Genomic DNA, 16472 nt, shown 5'->3' on the forward strand with positions numbered 1-16472 from the left:
GGACAAAATGCTTTAATACATAACAAAATTATTATTATTATCCATTGTTGAGGGGTGTGTGTGAATCCTAGTGTTATCAGCACGGGGATTGGGTCCACATTTTTTTGGGCGAACCCAATCTCCTTAGGCAATCCAGCCCCATGATGACTAGCCTGAGGCTGGTTTGGAATTATGGCAGGGGACCCCATCCTGTGGGTTTATAGTACCATCAAGCACAGGCGACCAAAGTTTAGTGGTGGTTGTAGTAAAATCAGAGGGATCCCACGTTTTTTGTCCCTTCGATTTTGTAGCACCCTAGGCTGGCAGCACTAGGACTGGTTATGCTGTTTGAGGGGGAATTGGGGGAGCACACTGTTTTGGTATTTTATAGTGATTTATGACAATATTTTGACTTTCTACATTACACCCTTGTGTACATTTTACATGTTGACATTTTAGCTGTGTAGACATTATGACTGTAGACATCTTGGTGTAGACATATTGACAGTAGACATTTTAACTGTCGACTTTTCATACCCAACCCAGATGTATTACCTCAAAATAATAACAATTTTATTATGTTAATTATTTACTATTAACTTCAGAATTCTAAAGCCAAGTGCGCTCTGAAAATTGAATAGGCAGTTGCTGGTGTCAGATTTTAGAAAGCTTATCAAAGAGGAGGAAAGGCTTATGGATAGTACATAAAATGTATACATTTGGGAAAAAGAGTGAGAGTGAAGCAATTCAGTATACAAGTGATCTGAAATTTAATTTATAACCCAAGAAAATCGAACAAACATTCATAATACAACGCAAGAAATGTAGAAAATAACTTACAATAAACAGTGTAAAATGTTTCAACATGCTCAAATTGGACATTTATTTTACCTCTATGATTTGTTTATTGCTGGGGTAATTTACTAATGTACAGCCCTGAGATTAATAGCTAAGAGTAGCGATCAATGGAAAGTTTGTAATGTCCATTTAACAGAACACAGTATTGTAAAATAAAGTAGCAAAATAACACCTGGATAAAGATCAAATGGGTGTCTTTGGGCAATCTCTCTCTAGCAACAGTTTGGTAAAAATGCATATTGTGTTAAAAAAAAAAAATACGCACTATCACTTATGACCTCCAAACGGTAAACTCAGGATGCAGAACACACATACAACCATATATTTATTGTAAAATATAGTAGGTTGACTACACTGACAGGAGTCACATACTGTATTTGTGTGTAACAAATCTAATTTTTTGCATAATAAACATGTAAAGTGGTATTTGGCAAAAGGTGAATGTGCAACGGCACTCATCAAAGTCCTACAATGCAAAGAGAGGTAAATCTGGGACGTGTAGGGAGGTCTCTTGCATATTTGTGTGTCTTGGTGCAAATTTGGTCCAGTAGCAGCATAAGTATTAGCTTGTTACAGCCTTTATGGTCGCCACGTTGCAAACAATCAAACATATGCAAGCAGAGAACAGGTGCTTGGGGAATGTCTCCTATTGGCCTACTTACACCACCACAATGAACATCTTCAATGTGGAATAAAGCTGGCTTCATGTTTTTCATTTTTAAATGAACAATTGCATCTTTGGACAATCGCATTAACATATGATACAGCCTACATGTCAGTGTCCTATTTTCGGCAATGTGATCACTTTTAAATGAGATATTTGTATGTGAAGCAATTACTTTTTTTTTCTTCCACATAACAGTTTTGATCTGGCGGAACAGGAAGATATTTTCAGTGCATATAGGAGCTTTAGAGTTAATCTGCCGTCAAATCATCTGGGGTTCCATGTAACTCTACTCTAAACACTCGTCAGTCTGGATGGGTGTTCAACGCCCCTCCCCCCCTGTCAACTCCCCATTCACATCTATTACAATGGTCAAAGTAACCAATGAGGCAGCAACACCCACTTACTTTGCTGTGGTTAACGTACACAGAAGTGTGGTATTGTTGCAGAATTATGAAACCAGCAAAATCAGGTAAATAGGACATTTTTATTTAACTCATTGATTTATTCTTTAAGCGGTTTATCGGAATATTAAATTATTATTTTAAATTTATAAGTCCTGTATGGCTGCCTGCTGAAAATAGTAGTCACTGATCATCTATAAAAATACAACAACGTTACCAAATCTTGCTGTATTTGGGGTGGAATTGCCAGATGCATGTCAAATGCAGGGCCACAAAGAGGAATTTTGGGACCCGGTTCAGCAAATTCTTGTGGCCCCCTTTCATAGCCGCAGAAGGGGGCGTGGTCACACCAGGTTGGGGGCTCCTCCCACTACACAGGGAGGTTAAGCCTAGGACTTTCTATCTGCTCACTCCCTCTGTCTGTACCCCTGGTCACATGAGCTATTCCAGTCACAGGGAACCCAAGGAGAAATAACACATTGTAAACAGCGCTTCCTGCTAGGAAAACATGTCAAGAACATACTTGCTGATGGCTATGATTTGTGCTGGCAGGAAGGGGCCTGCCGACAAAGGAGTCGAAATAGGGAAGGGGGGGGGGGGTTCCAATTGGGAATTTTTCAATTAACTTTTTCAGTGCAGATGGGCAAACCTGGACACACAGATGTGCAGAAGATTAAGTGGGCGGGGTTAGAGCAACCCGTAGCCAATCAGAGCATAAAAATATTAACAGCAGCACAAAGTATTCCAGCTCTCAAGTATAAGCGACTCCGAGGGGATCGGATAGCAAAAATATAGCTAGATGGAAACACTTTTTACAGTATAGTACTTTAATAAAATAATATGTACACTTTTATAAACTAGAAGTTAAATTATAACTTCAGTCACTAATTCTTTAAAGATTGTCTTCGCTGCGATTATGTTTGACAAGCCAATTAGTTCAATAATAGGAACACTTTTTTTCTTTTTATTAAATATATCTCAACTTTGCAATTTACTTCAGTAGAAAAAGTTAAATAAAAAAGTTCTTCAAGAGAAATACAGAGACAACATTAGAGTAAATGAAAGAACATCTTGAAAGATGAAATAATGTTGGTTTTCTACAATATTGAGTTATTGACCTATGCATGTTCCCACGGTAGAATCAATGGAGCAAGCTTGACGCTGTACATGGTGTATAATTTGCATTGTTTCAGAAACACAGAATGTACCTTGAAACATTGAAAAGGCAGAAAGATTCCATTCAAAGTACAGTGTTCTAATAATTACCTGCCATTTTTCAGCATCCTTCTGAAAGCACACGCTATATTTCTCCAACTAGATTATTGTACAGTGTGTTGAGCTATATCAAGCTTGGGTAACCCTTATCTCTCCAGAGAACGCTCGATGAGACTTAGTTCAATGACAGATAGGGGCACCAGAGGGTGCTCACTCCATTCCTATATAATCTATAGAACAGTCTAGTGGGGCTCTTTTTAGATTAGAGGAGGCCTTGAGGAGTGATGTGAAGGCCTGGAGAGGAAGGTACAAGCATTTCTGGGACCCCCTCACCTCAAGGCTGCTTAGCGGCAACACTCCCTGCTCCTAAAGTAATTCCGCCACTGGATCCAACTCTGATTTCAACTCTAAACCTGAGGCTTGGAGGGTATCCTGGGACATGCAGTTCCACAACAGCTAGAGAGCCAATGTTTGCCTAATTCTGGACTATAAAAGAGAGGCTGAGCAGGGATGCCGGGAATAGAGACACACTTGTAGCCTACCTCTGATGCACACTATAAAATAGAGGCTGGGTGGGCATGCTGGGAACTGTAGTTCCATTAACCTACACCTCTGATTTAGTCTAGGCTGGGAAGGAATTATGGGACTTAAAGTTGCATGCTAGGCTGGGGCTGACCAGGCCCTCTGGGATTTGTAATTCCACAAGAACTGGAGAGTCACATGTTGCATATCTCTGATCTATAGAATCTATAAAACAATAATCTAAAAAAAAAAAAGGAAAAAAATAAGTATTTTAATAAGTAGCCTGCACCTCCTGAACTAGAATGACCTAGATTTTGTAGTTCCCCAACAGCTGGGGAGTCGAAGTTTATATAAGCCTGCTATTAGGTATGTCTTTAATATAATATAGCATAAATAATAACAATAATTATAATAATGTAAAAAAATACATGATCTATAATATTGCTATTAATAAATATAGGTCCGTTGAATCATTGTCATAGCTTGCCTTCGTTCCTGTTTAAAGGCACAGGAAAATGAATGTTCCGTTACGTAGTAATCCTCAGTGGACTCCCGGGTAAGTTCTGTTAAGGTCTATAACAGGATTCTCTGTGACATTGGTCAGCAGCAAATGAGTTGGATAAATTATTTCTTCGACTGTTACGTATGTTCCCATCACAAATCCCACAAACCCAATCACTGCTATGGAAATATCCTTCACAATGGTGAATGGGCTGATGTTTTCTTTGTAGAAGGTGATAATTTCTACTAATGGGGGGATAATTAGTGCTAACGAACTGCTGCAAACTGCACCCACAAATGAGATCACCAGGTCCAGACGAGGAATAGACACAGCCATGGCACCTGGAAAGACACAAAGGAGCAGTGTTAATTGCATGTAGACAAAACATAAGTCTTGCTTATTAACAGTGAGCAAAGAGCCATAATGATTAAAGACAGAAATTTTGGAGACAAATGCAAAACGTGTGATCAGTCGTTGCGGATGCATTATGTATTTTCTTGATATTAGCGCAACCACCGAAATTTAGGGTATAAGTGAAATTAAGTTACGGGGCTGTAATGATGTAGATGTTCACAACAACAATTCGTTATCACAATGCATTTATACGCATTTTACAATTACCGCTTAATCAAGTGGCACAGAAATAATCTGAATTTTAAGATCTTTATCCAAAACACTGTTCAACGATACCATGGTTCATGTTTGATCATTGGATATGAAAACAGATGTATCGCTATTTTGTGGGCAGACTGAACGATTGTAAGTGATCTCACATGCTCACTATATGAAGTCTAGCAGGTTTAGATTGTTCTGTGTGGGTACAAATAGTTTAATAAAAAGACTTGTGAAAAGATCTTTTCATTATAAATCATACAACTATTGTACACGTTTAACCTTGAGGGCTCCTGCAGACCCTACTGCAGATAATGCGCTTCTTATACTCTACTGCATGAAAAGTGCGTTATGAATAGGATGAATGTGGTTAGGGGCTTGTTCCCACTATCGTGATGCCCCCTCCCCCCCCCCCCCCCCACTCTCCTTATTGGTACTTCCCTTCTCACCCTCTGTACTTTTTGACAGTGAGCATCTTATGCCAGGGGCATTCAGTGGGGCTTCAGTTGCCCAACATAAGGCACCTGGCAGACATTATGGCTCAGCAATAAACACATTGCTACTCTTTCCTCCTAGGTTCTCAGATACCGGTTACCCTAAATGTTTTATGGCTAATGGGCCCAGCATAATCTCTTTCCTTCTTCTCAAAAGAGAATATTCCAGACAAAGCTGTAAGGATCCTCATCCTTTTAGGAACCCTGGAGGACCCCCTAGTGATCATGGTGTCCCTTTATGCTCCTAACAGCAATTACATCCCTCTCATAACAAAGTACTTAATGAGGTTAATAAATGCTCAGTCAGCATTTTCTAGTAGTCCTGGAAGATATCAACTTTACAGCGAATCACAAGGACAGATCCGCCAACCACCCTAAGCGACAGCTGCCAGCCACTTCTAAGATAGCAAACTCCTTTAAATAGTTCCTCACTGAGTAGGACCTGTCAATCAAGAACTCACTACTCATACAAATTAACATGTTGAACTCATGGCCAGTTATGAGATCTCCTGGCTAGGCAAGATAGTTACAGTCAAAAAGACGGTACCCCCAAAAATTATATATTTCGGACTATCCCACTTCCACCAAATTCATTTGGAAGGAGAAGCCATGTAGAAAAGCTAGATCCAAGCTATATCTACCCCAATGCCTACTTGGATGCCTACCATACAGCAGCAATTCTAGAGCAAATTAGACACTGGTTTTCAACGAAGGAAAACATGGCTTGCAAAGCTTCCTTTCCACACGTGGTGTTGGTATATTTGGGTTCCTCCTGAACACCAACTGCAATTACTGAACATGTACCCCTCACCCAGTTACGTTTTGAAACTACGGGATTCTACAGATAAATTATAATCCCTGGAACACTCCTTCCAAGAATCTTTCTTTTAATTTTTTTTCACATATATTCCTACATTTTACCAGTTCCCAAAGTTGAAAGTTGATATTTTATAACATTCGAGACCACTTTCAAGGGTCTGAACTTATCAGCTTCCAATCTCTTCAATTTAAATTCTCTCTACCACAGCAGGTCTTCTATAAGTATCTTCAGATTCAAAACCTCATTATCTCATTCCAGGACAAGCTGGAGAAAGACCCACCTCCCTCTCGGAAAGACAACATATCTAGGTGGTACAACTATTTGCTGTCCATTAGGCAGCTCTCCAAATTGAAGTCAGCGCTTCAGTTGGAGGTGGACCTTGGGATCTATAAGGAAAGGAAGAATGTTCAGGCCTCTTTAGTTCAATATTTAGGGTCTGTACATGTTTAACACATGTAGCAATGTGGTTAAAACCAGTTCATAGATTATGCCTGGTTCCGGCTGCACTGCACAGAAGGACCCCCTCCACCGCACCGATGTGTTGGAGGCTGTGTAACCAGGCAGGCACCCTCAAATAATGGACATGCCCTAAACTGGATGCCCTTTGGAAAGAGTTCCAGATTGTAACTCAGGTTCCTAAACCTATTATTCCTGGGAAGGTCTTCCTCAACCTGTTCTCTTATTGTCCACAGTCACGATCATTACTTCCTAGGACATTTTCTGGGAGCAACCAAAGCGCAAGAATGAAGAATCCAAAATGTTGCCCCGCTGGCTAGATTATTATCTAAAATGAATAAAAACTTTGAAATGGAGCTAACTTTTTCCAGAAGTGGAAAACCTCCCCTGGTGTCCCCAAAGAGAACACAAATAATAGATAGTCTTCCAGGGGCCTCGGTAGCAACTATGCAAATTAAATAAATTTAGCATGGTCCACTTGCAAAGGAGTATTAATGCTGTGGACCCCTTGGAAGAGTACCTGCATAGCAGGTAGACAAAAATGACAAACGCACCAGACAGGTGCCCCAGCATTGTATTTGCAGTGACTTCAGACCCTCCACACAGGACATCCCTAATTTCCAACTCTAATTTTTGTTGGGTCACCATGCAAGACAACTGCAGCATTAGAGGGTGTTAGCAAACGATAAGCCGCACATAACTACAGTAATCGTCTCATACGACTCATACGACTTTAAAATATTAGTTTTGGGTAGAAATACCCTTTAATAATACCAATTATCTACAGCTTCAACATCTTTTAATGGTTACCTTTTCAGAACACCATACACTAGGCTTAGAAAAAGCAGATACATCATTCTGAGATACATCATTCTGAGATACATCATTCTGTGCCACCTCTTTACAACATAAGTATTCATAACATTATCTCTCTCCTCTAACAGCCGTAGTAGAAGCAAACAGCTGTACGTTATACTGTATAGGCTAAGAGCAGAGATAACAAGTGCCAGTCTGCGTGCATTTCAGTAGCATGGAGGAACACGTGCAGAGGGTGCGAAGACAGATAACCATGGAAACATTCATTTATATGGAAAATATACACAGCAGAAACCACTTACATTTCTAGCAAAGCTCCTCTCAGATCATTTTAATTACGAGTGTTACTTCTGCTTTAACCCTCAAAAATGCTATTCACATAGCAGAAACGTTCTTGTATAAAGGTGCCAAGAGCGTAATAGTTATACTATTGACATTGAAGAACTGAAGATCCACCTGCAGCAGTTTGCAAGTGGCTCTAATAGCTTTATAGTAATCTTCCAACCCCACTGTGTAAAATAAATACGGCAGCATGGAGAAGTATTCAATTCCCTAAAAAGTCAACAAATTTGTCTATTACAAGTGACACTTGACAGATTGTTCCAGGCAGTAATTTTTATTGCAAATCAGCAAGCTCTTAAAATACATGTTCAAACTCATAATTCATAAGTATTCAACCCCTGTGCTGTGGAAGCACCAAGCTTACACAGATGAAAGATGCCCCAACAAGCGCCTTTCAATTAGTCTTGTTGTTTAGAGATGCGTTGTTTACCGCTTAATAAATTCAATGGACACTAGGGAACCCCAGAGGCTTACTTTAAATTGAAACAGAATTCAATAACTTTTTTTACACACTACATTACATGTAGAAATGTTAACAAAGTATAATGAATAAATAACTATATTATAAATCACTATACTAAAGGAACTATACTGTCAAATCCTGTGCCCCTCATCACTACACACTGGCACAGCTTTTGTACTCCACACTACCCTATGCTGTAACAGTCCGTGTCCCTGCCTTTATCACACTGTCACAGCCTGTTACCCTCTAACACAGCGATCCATGATTGAGGTATATATATGCACACACACATACCTATACATACACACGGATCAGCCACAACATTAAAACCACTGACAACTGAACTGAATAACATTAATTATCTTGTTACAATGGCACCTGTCAAGGGATGGGATAGATAGATTGGTCAGAAAAGTGAACAGTCAGTTCATGAAGATGTGCTGAAAGCAGGAAAAATGGGCAAGAGTAAGGATCTGAGAGACTTTGATAAGGGTCAAATTGTGATGGCTAAGCGACTGGGTCAGAACATGGCAGGTCTTGTGTGTATTCAGTAATTAGTACCTAGCAAAAATGGTCGAAGTAACGACAACCGAGGAACCGGTGACAGGGTCATGGGTGCTCAAGGCTCATTGATGCGTGTGGGGGGCGCAGGCTTGTCTGTCTGGTTCAATCTCACAGAAGAAATACTGTAGCAAATTTGCTGAAAAAGTTAATGCTGGCTATGATAGAAAGGTGTCAGAACACATAGTGCATCGTAGTTTGCTGTGTCTGCGACTGTGTAGCCACAGACTGGTTAGAGTGCCCATATTGACCACTGTCCACCGCCTACAATGAGCACATTAGCACCACAACTGGACCATTGAGCAATGGAAGGAGGTGACCTGGTCTGATAAATCACATTTGCTTTTACATCATGTGGACGGCTGGGTGTATATGTGTTGATGCCATCTCTTCCCCAGGTAAACAAGATGCACTGTGAGAAGAAAGCAAGACAGCGGAGGCAGTGTGATGCTCTGGTCAGTGTTCTGCTGGGAAACCTTGGGTCCTGGCATTCATGTGGATGTTACTTTGACATGTACCACCTACCAAAGCATTGTTGCAGACCAAGTACACTCCTTCATGGCAACTGTATTCCCTGAGGACAGTGGCCTCTTTCAGCAGGATAATGTGCCCTGCCACACTGCAAAAAATGTTCAGAAATGGTTTGCGGAACATTATAAAAAAAGAGGCGTTGACTTGGCCTCCAAAATTTCCCAGATCTCAATCCGATCGAGCATCTGTGGGATGTGCTGGAAAGTCAGAGCTATGGAGACCCCATCTCGCAACGCACGTGTTTTAAAGGATCTGCTATTAATGTCTTAGTGCCAGATTCCACAGGACACCTTCAGAGGTCTTGTGGAGTCCATGCCTCGATGGGGCAGCTGTTTTGGCAGCACAAGGGTGACCTACACAATATTAGGCAGGTGGTTTTAATGTTGTGGCTGATCGGTGTACATTATAATAAAATCCATCTGCAACCCGATCAATTGTTGTCATTATTATTTGTTTGTTGTTGCTAGCTGGGAATCAAAAAGACGATTGTTATGTGTGCTATGCCCACATAGATATGCCTAGATGAACAAACTGTACTGTAGGTCATTTTTAATACAAACAAGACACTGAACTATTACGTACAGCTGGGATGGCACATCAGCCTTCACCAGCCTTCACTGTTTGTAGAGAATGCCATTGAGTAGCTCAATGTAAATCCATTTATCACTCGGCTGGGATAATACTATAACAGACTGCAGACATATGGGCTCTGCACAGTATATAAAATGTTTTGATAGTGTACAGTCTACTGCCAAGATTTCACATGGAAAGGAAACCTGATTTATTGCAGCAATCGTGTAGCGATTATTCTCAATGTGACTGCTCAGTTTAATAGACTGCTCTCTGTCATTAATGATCTCACTACATCAAAACACCTACATTAATTGTATACAGCAATGCAAAACATCTTATTATCAATTCAGAACCTACATTTTAAAAGAATGCTATTGTTTCCCATTAAGACTGATAAACATTCAAGACCATGACAATATAAGAAAAATGCCCCTCCTCAAACTTTTTGCGTGAGCAATATTCTATCTTATACAGTTGATCAGCTACAGTGTAAGTCTCCAGCAGCTGCTGACCCACACCCTCCATCTGCTGCCCTGCCACGCACCACCCAGCTGCTGCACTGCCACATGCCACCCAGCTGCTGCACTGCCACCCAGCTGCTGCCTTGCCACGCACCGTCCAGCTGCTGCCCTGCCACATACCACCCAGCTGTTGTTCTACCATGCACCCTCCATCTGCTGCCCTGCCACATAGCATCCAGCTGCTGCTCTACCACATACCACCCAGCTGCTGCCCTAACACATACCCTCCAGCTGCTGCCCTAACACATACCCTCCATCTGCTGCCCTAACACATACCCTCCATCTGCTGCCCTGCCACGCACCCTCCAGCTGCTGCCCTGCCATGCACCCTCCAGCTGCTGCCCTGCCACGCATCCTTCAGCTGCTGCCCTGCCACCCAGCTGCTGCCCTGCCACATGCTACCCATCTGCTGCCCTGCCACATGCTACCAAGCTGCTGCCCTGCCACATGCTACCCAGCTGCTGCCCTGCCACATGCTACCCAGCTGCTGCCCTGCCACCCAGCTGCAGCCCTGCCACACACCCTCCAGCTGCTGCCCTGTCACATACCACCCAGCTGCTGCCCTGCCACATACCTCCCAGCTGTTGTTCTACCATGCACCCTCCATCTGCTGCCCTGCCACATAGCATCCAGCTGCTGCCCTGCGACATAGCATCCAGCTGCTGTCCTAGAAGAAACCATCCAGCTGCTGTCCTACAAGAAACCATCCAGCTGCTGCCCTAAAACATACCATCCAGTTGCTGCCCTAACACATACCATCCAGCTGCTGTCCTAACATATACCATCCAGCTGCTGTCCTACAAGAAACCATCCAGATGCTGTCCTACAAGAAACCATCCAGCTGTTGCCCTACCACATACCATCCAGCTGCTGCTCTACCACATACCATCCAGCTCCTGCTCTACCGCATACTCTCCAGCTACCGTCCTTCCACAGTAATAACATATACAGGTTTTCTCAGGGCCTCTAGAAAACAATTTTAAAGGCTCCAAGGACATCTTGTTTTGATTTCAGAATGTTGCAGTAACTGTAGCTAAAGTATTCCGTCATAAATGCAGCATAAAGATGACTAAGTTTTACTGGCATTGTAATGAAGTTGAATGTTATCGGCTCCAACGTGTTTTGCGCACTGGGCTTTCTCAAGCAAACATTTAACTTGAACTTCTCTTAAAATAGTTGCAGGAATATTTCCCATAATGAATAGATATTTCTAGGCCATTTCAGGTTACTGGTCTCTGGTGGAACGGTAGATTTTAAGGGTTACATTGGAAATGAAGAAGTCAATATTTTCAAACATATTCTATTATGATAATTATGTATTTCTTTTATGTCTACATATAAACATTACCATTCTTCAGTACCAACCTTAAGCGCTAATTGCAAAATGGAAATGCCAAAGCTATTGCCATTTTCTTTTTTCTTTTACATGTACAACTTGTGGAATAAGAGACGTGGTAATTATGTTAGAAAAATAACCTATTTTCTGAATTGTCCATATACTATCCCATCAGTATGCGCATTAGGCTGTAATGCAGACAGCAGAGAAAGGTAATTTCAGGACACAGATTCGGTACAATGGACATAGCTTTAAAACCTTCGATAGAGTGGTGTAAAATCAGGTAAAACATAAAAACACGCTAACATAGCACATAACTAAATTGGCTTATATGAGGTATTTCTCATTTCCACGTGTTATTCATCATCCATTATATGATATTGAAACAAAACCAGAGAAAAAACAAGCCAGATTGTTTTTGATGTTCGATTACTGTTGTACCGCATACATAATTTACACAGGAAATCATGCTAGATTAAAAACCATACCCAAAAAGTGAACAAAACTGAGGCAATGAGATAGAACTCCTATACAGAAACTGAAACTTAACAGAAATCGATGGGAAGGGCTAGCTGTTACTCCCAAGTGCACATTTGGTGGTCATTTAAATACTGACTGCCATATTACTATCTACTTAAAAACCACTGGATTACATAGGACTGAGAACACTTTACAGATGAAAAAAAAGAACTTTTGATTGTGAGAACTGAAGTATCAAATGAAACCAGTGATTCTGGAATCTCAGTCTGTTACCATCATAAAAAGGTACTGCTGTTACATTCTATAATCCTTTCTTGTCTCACAAAAAAGGAGTCAGGAAAGGCTTAAGATTTGCGTCACTGAAGTGGGCCAAAGAACATGGCGAGTGTCAACTTCATGCTATTATTAAGACAGGAAAGAAACTTTGCCCAGAATGCAGAATTAAACTGTCACACTGTAAAGAACAAGCAGACATAGAAAGGCCAACAGAAGAAGTTGAATCAGTTTAACTGAACCCGCAGAAACAGATGAGGTGAATGAAAGTATTAAAGAGCTTGGTTGTACACCAGTTAAATTGCATTGGGTAAAGAGAGGACCACGGGAGGCATATGTTAAAAGAGAGAAAGAGCAAGTAAATACAGCCATTCAAGACAAGCTTACTCAAATATTGTCTCTTCCTAGCACATCACTAGAATCACCCCAGAAAGTAGACAAATGTTCAGGTTGTGATGATTTACAGAGCCTGATGTATGAACCAAAGCATAGTTGCCTACTCTCCCGGAATGTCCAGGAGACTCCCGAATTTACAAAGATAATGAACATTCTCAGATGCGCCCTGGAAAGAAAGAGTTTGTTTCTGTAAAAGTTCCTGGAGGAAAAAGAATTCACCAACAGAAAAGGCTACTCCTAGTAAACGTGAAAGAGCTTTATCTTGCCTTCAAAGACTGTTTTCCAGACATTCGAGTTAGATTGTCTAAGTTTTTTTTCCTTACAACCTCGGTGGTGTGTTAGTGTTGCTGCCATAGGTATGTGTTGTGTGTGTTTGTGAAACTCATGAAAACTTAAAATTATTGGTTGCTACTCTACCACTAAAGATGGACTACAAAGACCTAACTGAAATCCTTGTTTCTTCTTCAGTCCCAAAACCTTGTATGCTTCATCGATGTGACAATGCCCAGGTGTGGAAGCAGAAAATAGTTGAAAAACTTTTTCATGATAGTTTAATGGATGAGGACGGCACAATTGTCTATAAGCATTGAGTCTACATTGATCAAAGTCATTTTGTTACAATCACTAGTACCGTGGAACAGTTCTGTAAAGTTATTTGAAGTGCTGTTGATGATGCAACAACCTATCTGTACACAGATGGGTCCCAGGCTGACACTCCCAGGTTGAATACCTGCGCCAGTTGAAGGAAACCATTCGACTAGAAATAGAATCTATTGTGTTACTAGATTTTGCAAAAAATTATTCAATTGTGTGTCAGGATGCAATTCAAGGATTCCACTGGGACACTTCACAAGCAACACTCCACCCATTTGTTGTATATTTTAGGCAAGATTATTGTGATACTTTAAACCGTTAGTCTGTGCGTTATAAGTGATACCTGCGACCATGTAGCCATAACTGTGCATGCCTTCAGTTTTGGTAAGAGTTTCATTAAGTGTTTCATAACTACTGTAATGGAGTATTTTTACTACTTCAGCGATGGTGTTAGTGCACAAATCAAGAACTGCAAAAACGTATGCTTCGTTAAGGATGACTTCAACATTCTTGCAGACTGGAATTTGTTTGCCACATCTCATGGTAAAAGTCCGTGTGACGGTATTGGAAGGACAGTTAAAACGTCTAGCCATCCGCACCAGTTTGCAAGCAGTGGAAACCCATCACATCCTGACACATTAGGACCTGTATAACTGGTCAAATGAAAATGTACATAGCATAGGTCAAATGAAAATGTACATAGCATAAAAAGGTTTTCTACATGTCTCAAAATGAAATACAAGACTCCAAAACCAAGCTGCATAGCAGTCTAGAAACAGCAAAGACTGTGGCAGGAATAGATTTCGGCATTGTAGTTATGATGAGCTACACAAATTCCACTTGTCATCAGACGACGTGAAGACAGTAGGAAGCCAAAGTTCGTGTCACTATGACCACAGTCACTAAAAATGTAGATAAAAGTGATCTGCAACATACATAGCAGCAGTGTTAATAACATTGGGTATATTATTCAGTCTAATGAGGAGGAACAAAATGTGCTGGTACACTTCAAGAAACAAAACCAATCAGCAAAATGTATTGTCCTGGCCTTAAGGCGATAGATAAGTGTTTTGTTCCATTTATTCAGGTCCTCTGTGTAAACGGAAGTGCCTACTGCCCATGGAAGTACTGGAAGGCAGTATACACTGTCTGCTGACACTTTAAATAAAATTACAGACCGCTACACAGGTTACAAACAAGGGGAAAATAATGTGATTGTTGACAACTTCAGTTATGTTTAGGTTTTTAAATTTCATAGCTTCTTGTGTAAATTATGTATTCAGTACAACAGTAATCGAAGTCAACTTCATTATTTTTTTTCTCCACTATAAAACAGAATACCATGCTGATTGTTTTTTTTATAGTAATGTATACCTTTTTTTTAAGCCCCTAAAAAAATGGGATATCTAATGTTCATTTAACCTAGGTTTTTTTAATTCTGTTCCAAAAGCTTGCATTTTTGCTGTAACTCGAAACGTCAGATAAAGTCATTTTGTTTGGATTTTTGGATTCGGGACAAAAGTTACCTTAGGGGGTCTAAGTTTAGTGGCGATTCCTTAACAAACACCCGTGATACTTCAAATAAACTGGAATAATTAAGCCACGATTAGTAGTTTAATACATTGAAAAATCATTATTTCGGAAACTAATGGTCAGACAGTCGAGATATTTGGCAGAAAAAGTTTTTGGGACATCCTCACCTAACTAAAAGAAAAGAAAATTGTTAAAATCTGAGATGGGTGGTGGAAACACCTGGTTGAACGGACATGGAATGACCCCCCAATAACTCTGCACTCGCCTCACCCCACAATCTGCAACCTAAACACTATTCCCTCCCAACTACCCCAATTTCTCTCTACTACTAAATTCCAACCTATAGCTCAGCTTTTTAACTTGTATGTGCCCACTGGTACATTCACATCACCAAACCCAAAGAAAACATCTCTTGATCCAACCTCTCTCTCCTACTACTACCCTAATTATCTCGTCCCATGTGCCTCCTATGTGACCGGCTTCTATACAACCTCATATATCGCATTCTCTCCTCTCACTGCCTTTTTGACTCAATGCAATGCAGCTTCTGCCTCCAAAATTCCACTGACACTGTCCTGACAAAAGTAATAAACCAGCTACTTACAGAAAAGTCTAAGGGTCATCTAACCATACTCATCCTCCTTGACCTTCCTGCCACTTTAGACCCTGTTAATCTCCCCCTTCTTCTGCACACACTTCACTCCATTGGCCTTCACATATCCTCCAATCCACTCCCAGTATATGTTGGGGTTCTACAAGGAACGGTTGTTGGCCTCTTCTGTTATCTGAACTAATTTGGCCTTAAGTATCACCACATTGCTGATGACACCCAAATCTATTTCTCTACTATCTTGTGTGACCAACTGTCTTTCTGCTATTTCTACATGGATGTCTCAATGTCACCAAAAGCTTCACAAAACAGAGCCGATCATCTTCCATCCTGCCACAGCCACCACCTTCCCTAAAATCTTCCTGATCATCAATAACACCACAAATCCTTAGTCTCTCAAGCCTTGCTGTCTTGACTGAGCTCAGACTTCTTTAATACGGAAATCCAATTTCTCACAATCATTTTGCCTTCATCTTTAAAAGTATTGTTGTAATATACCTTTTTCTTACCCAAGATACAACCAAAACTCATCCATTCTAATAACTCGACAACTACAACCTTCTCCAATCTGGTATTCTCTCACCCAACTATAGATTCAACTTCAATCTATACTAAACACTGTGGCAAGACTGATCGTCCTTTCTTGCCACTCCACATTATTAAAGTAATTCTATCGTTTTCAAATAAGCATTGCATAGGCGATTGTATTGTGTTTCCAAAGCACAAAGTGATTTATTTTAGCAGATGTAAAAAGTTAACAGTTCAATACAATATTATAATATAATACATTACAGTACAGCCAATACCAAAAAATACATACATACCGCTGCGCTACCACGGGCACCAGTGAACAGTAGTTCACCCTTGAACACTGTGGTCAGAGTAGACTGAAGACTGGGAGCGCAGCTATGATCATA

At 40.6% G+C, this 16472-nt stretch overlaps 1 protein-coding gene across 2 annotated transcripts in view; it reads right to left on the reverse strand.

Moving 5' to 3' along the window:
- Nucleotides 1-748: 748 nt before the first annotated feature.
- Nucleotides 749-16472, reverse strand: part of SLC36A4 (solute carrier family 36 member 4) — a 165781-nt gene continuing 150057 nt past the window's right edge. For both annotated transcript variants that reach the window (XM_075198725.1, XM_075198726.1), the window contains one exon: nucleotides 749-4485. In XM_075198725.1, the coding sequence (XP_075054826.1) occupies nucleotides 4184-4485 (302 nt within the window). In that variant the 3' untranslated portion in view covers nucleotides 749-4183. The remainder of the gene's footprint in view (nucleotides 4486-16472) is intronic.

This window comes from Mixophyes fleayi, chromosome 2, assembly GCF_038048845.1.
Source record: "Mixophyes fleayi isolate aMixFle1 chromosome 2, aMixFle1.hap1, whole genome shotgun sequence".
NCBI classification, from domain to species: domain Eukaryota; kingdom Metazoa; phylum Chordata; class Amphibia; order Anura; family Limnodynastidae; genus Mixophyes; species Mixophyes fleayi.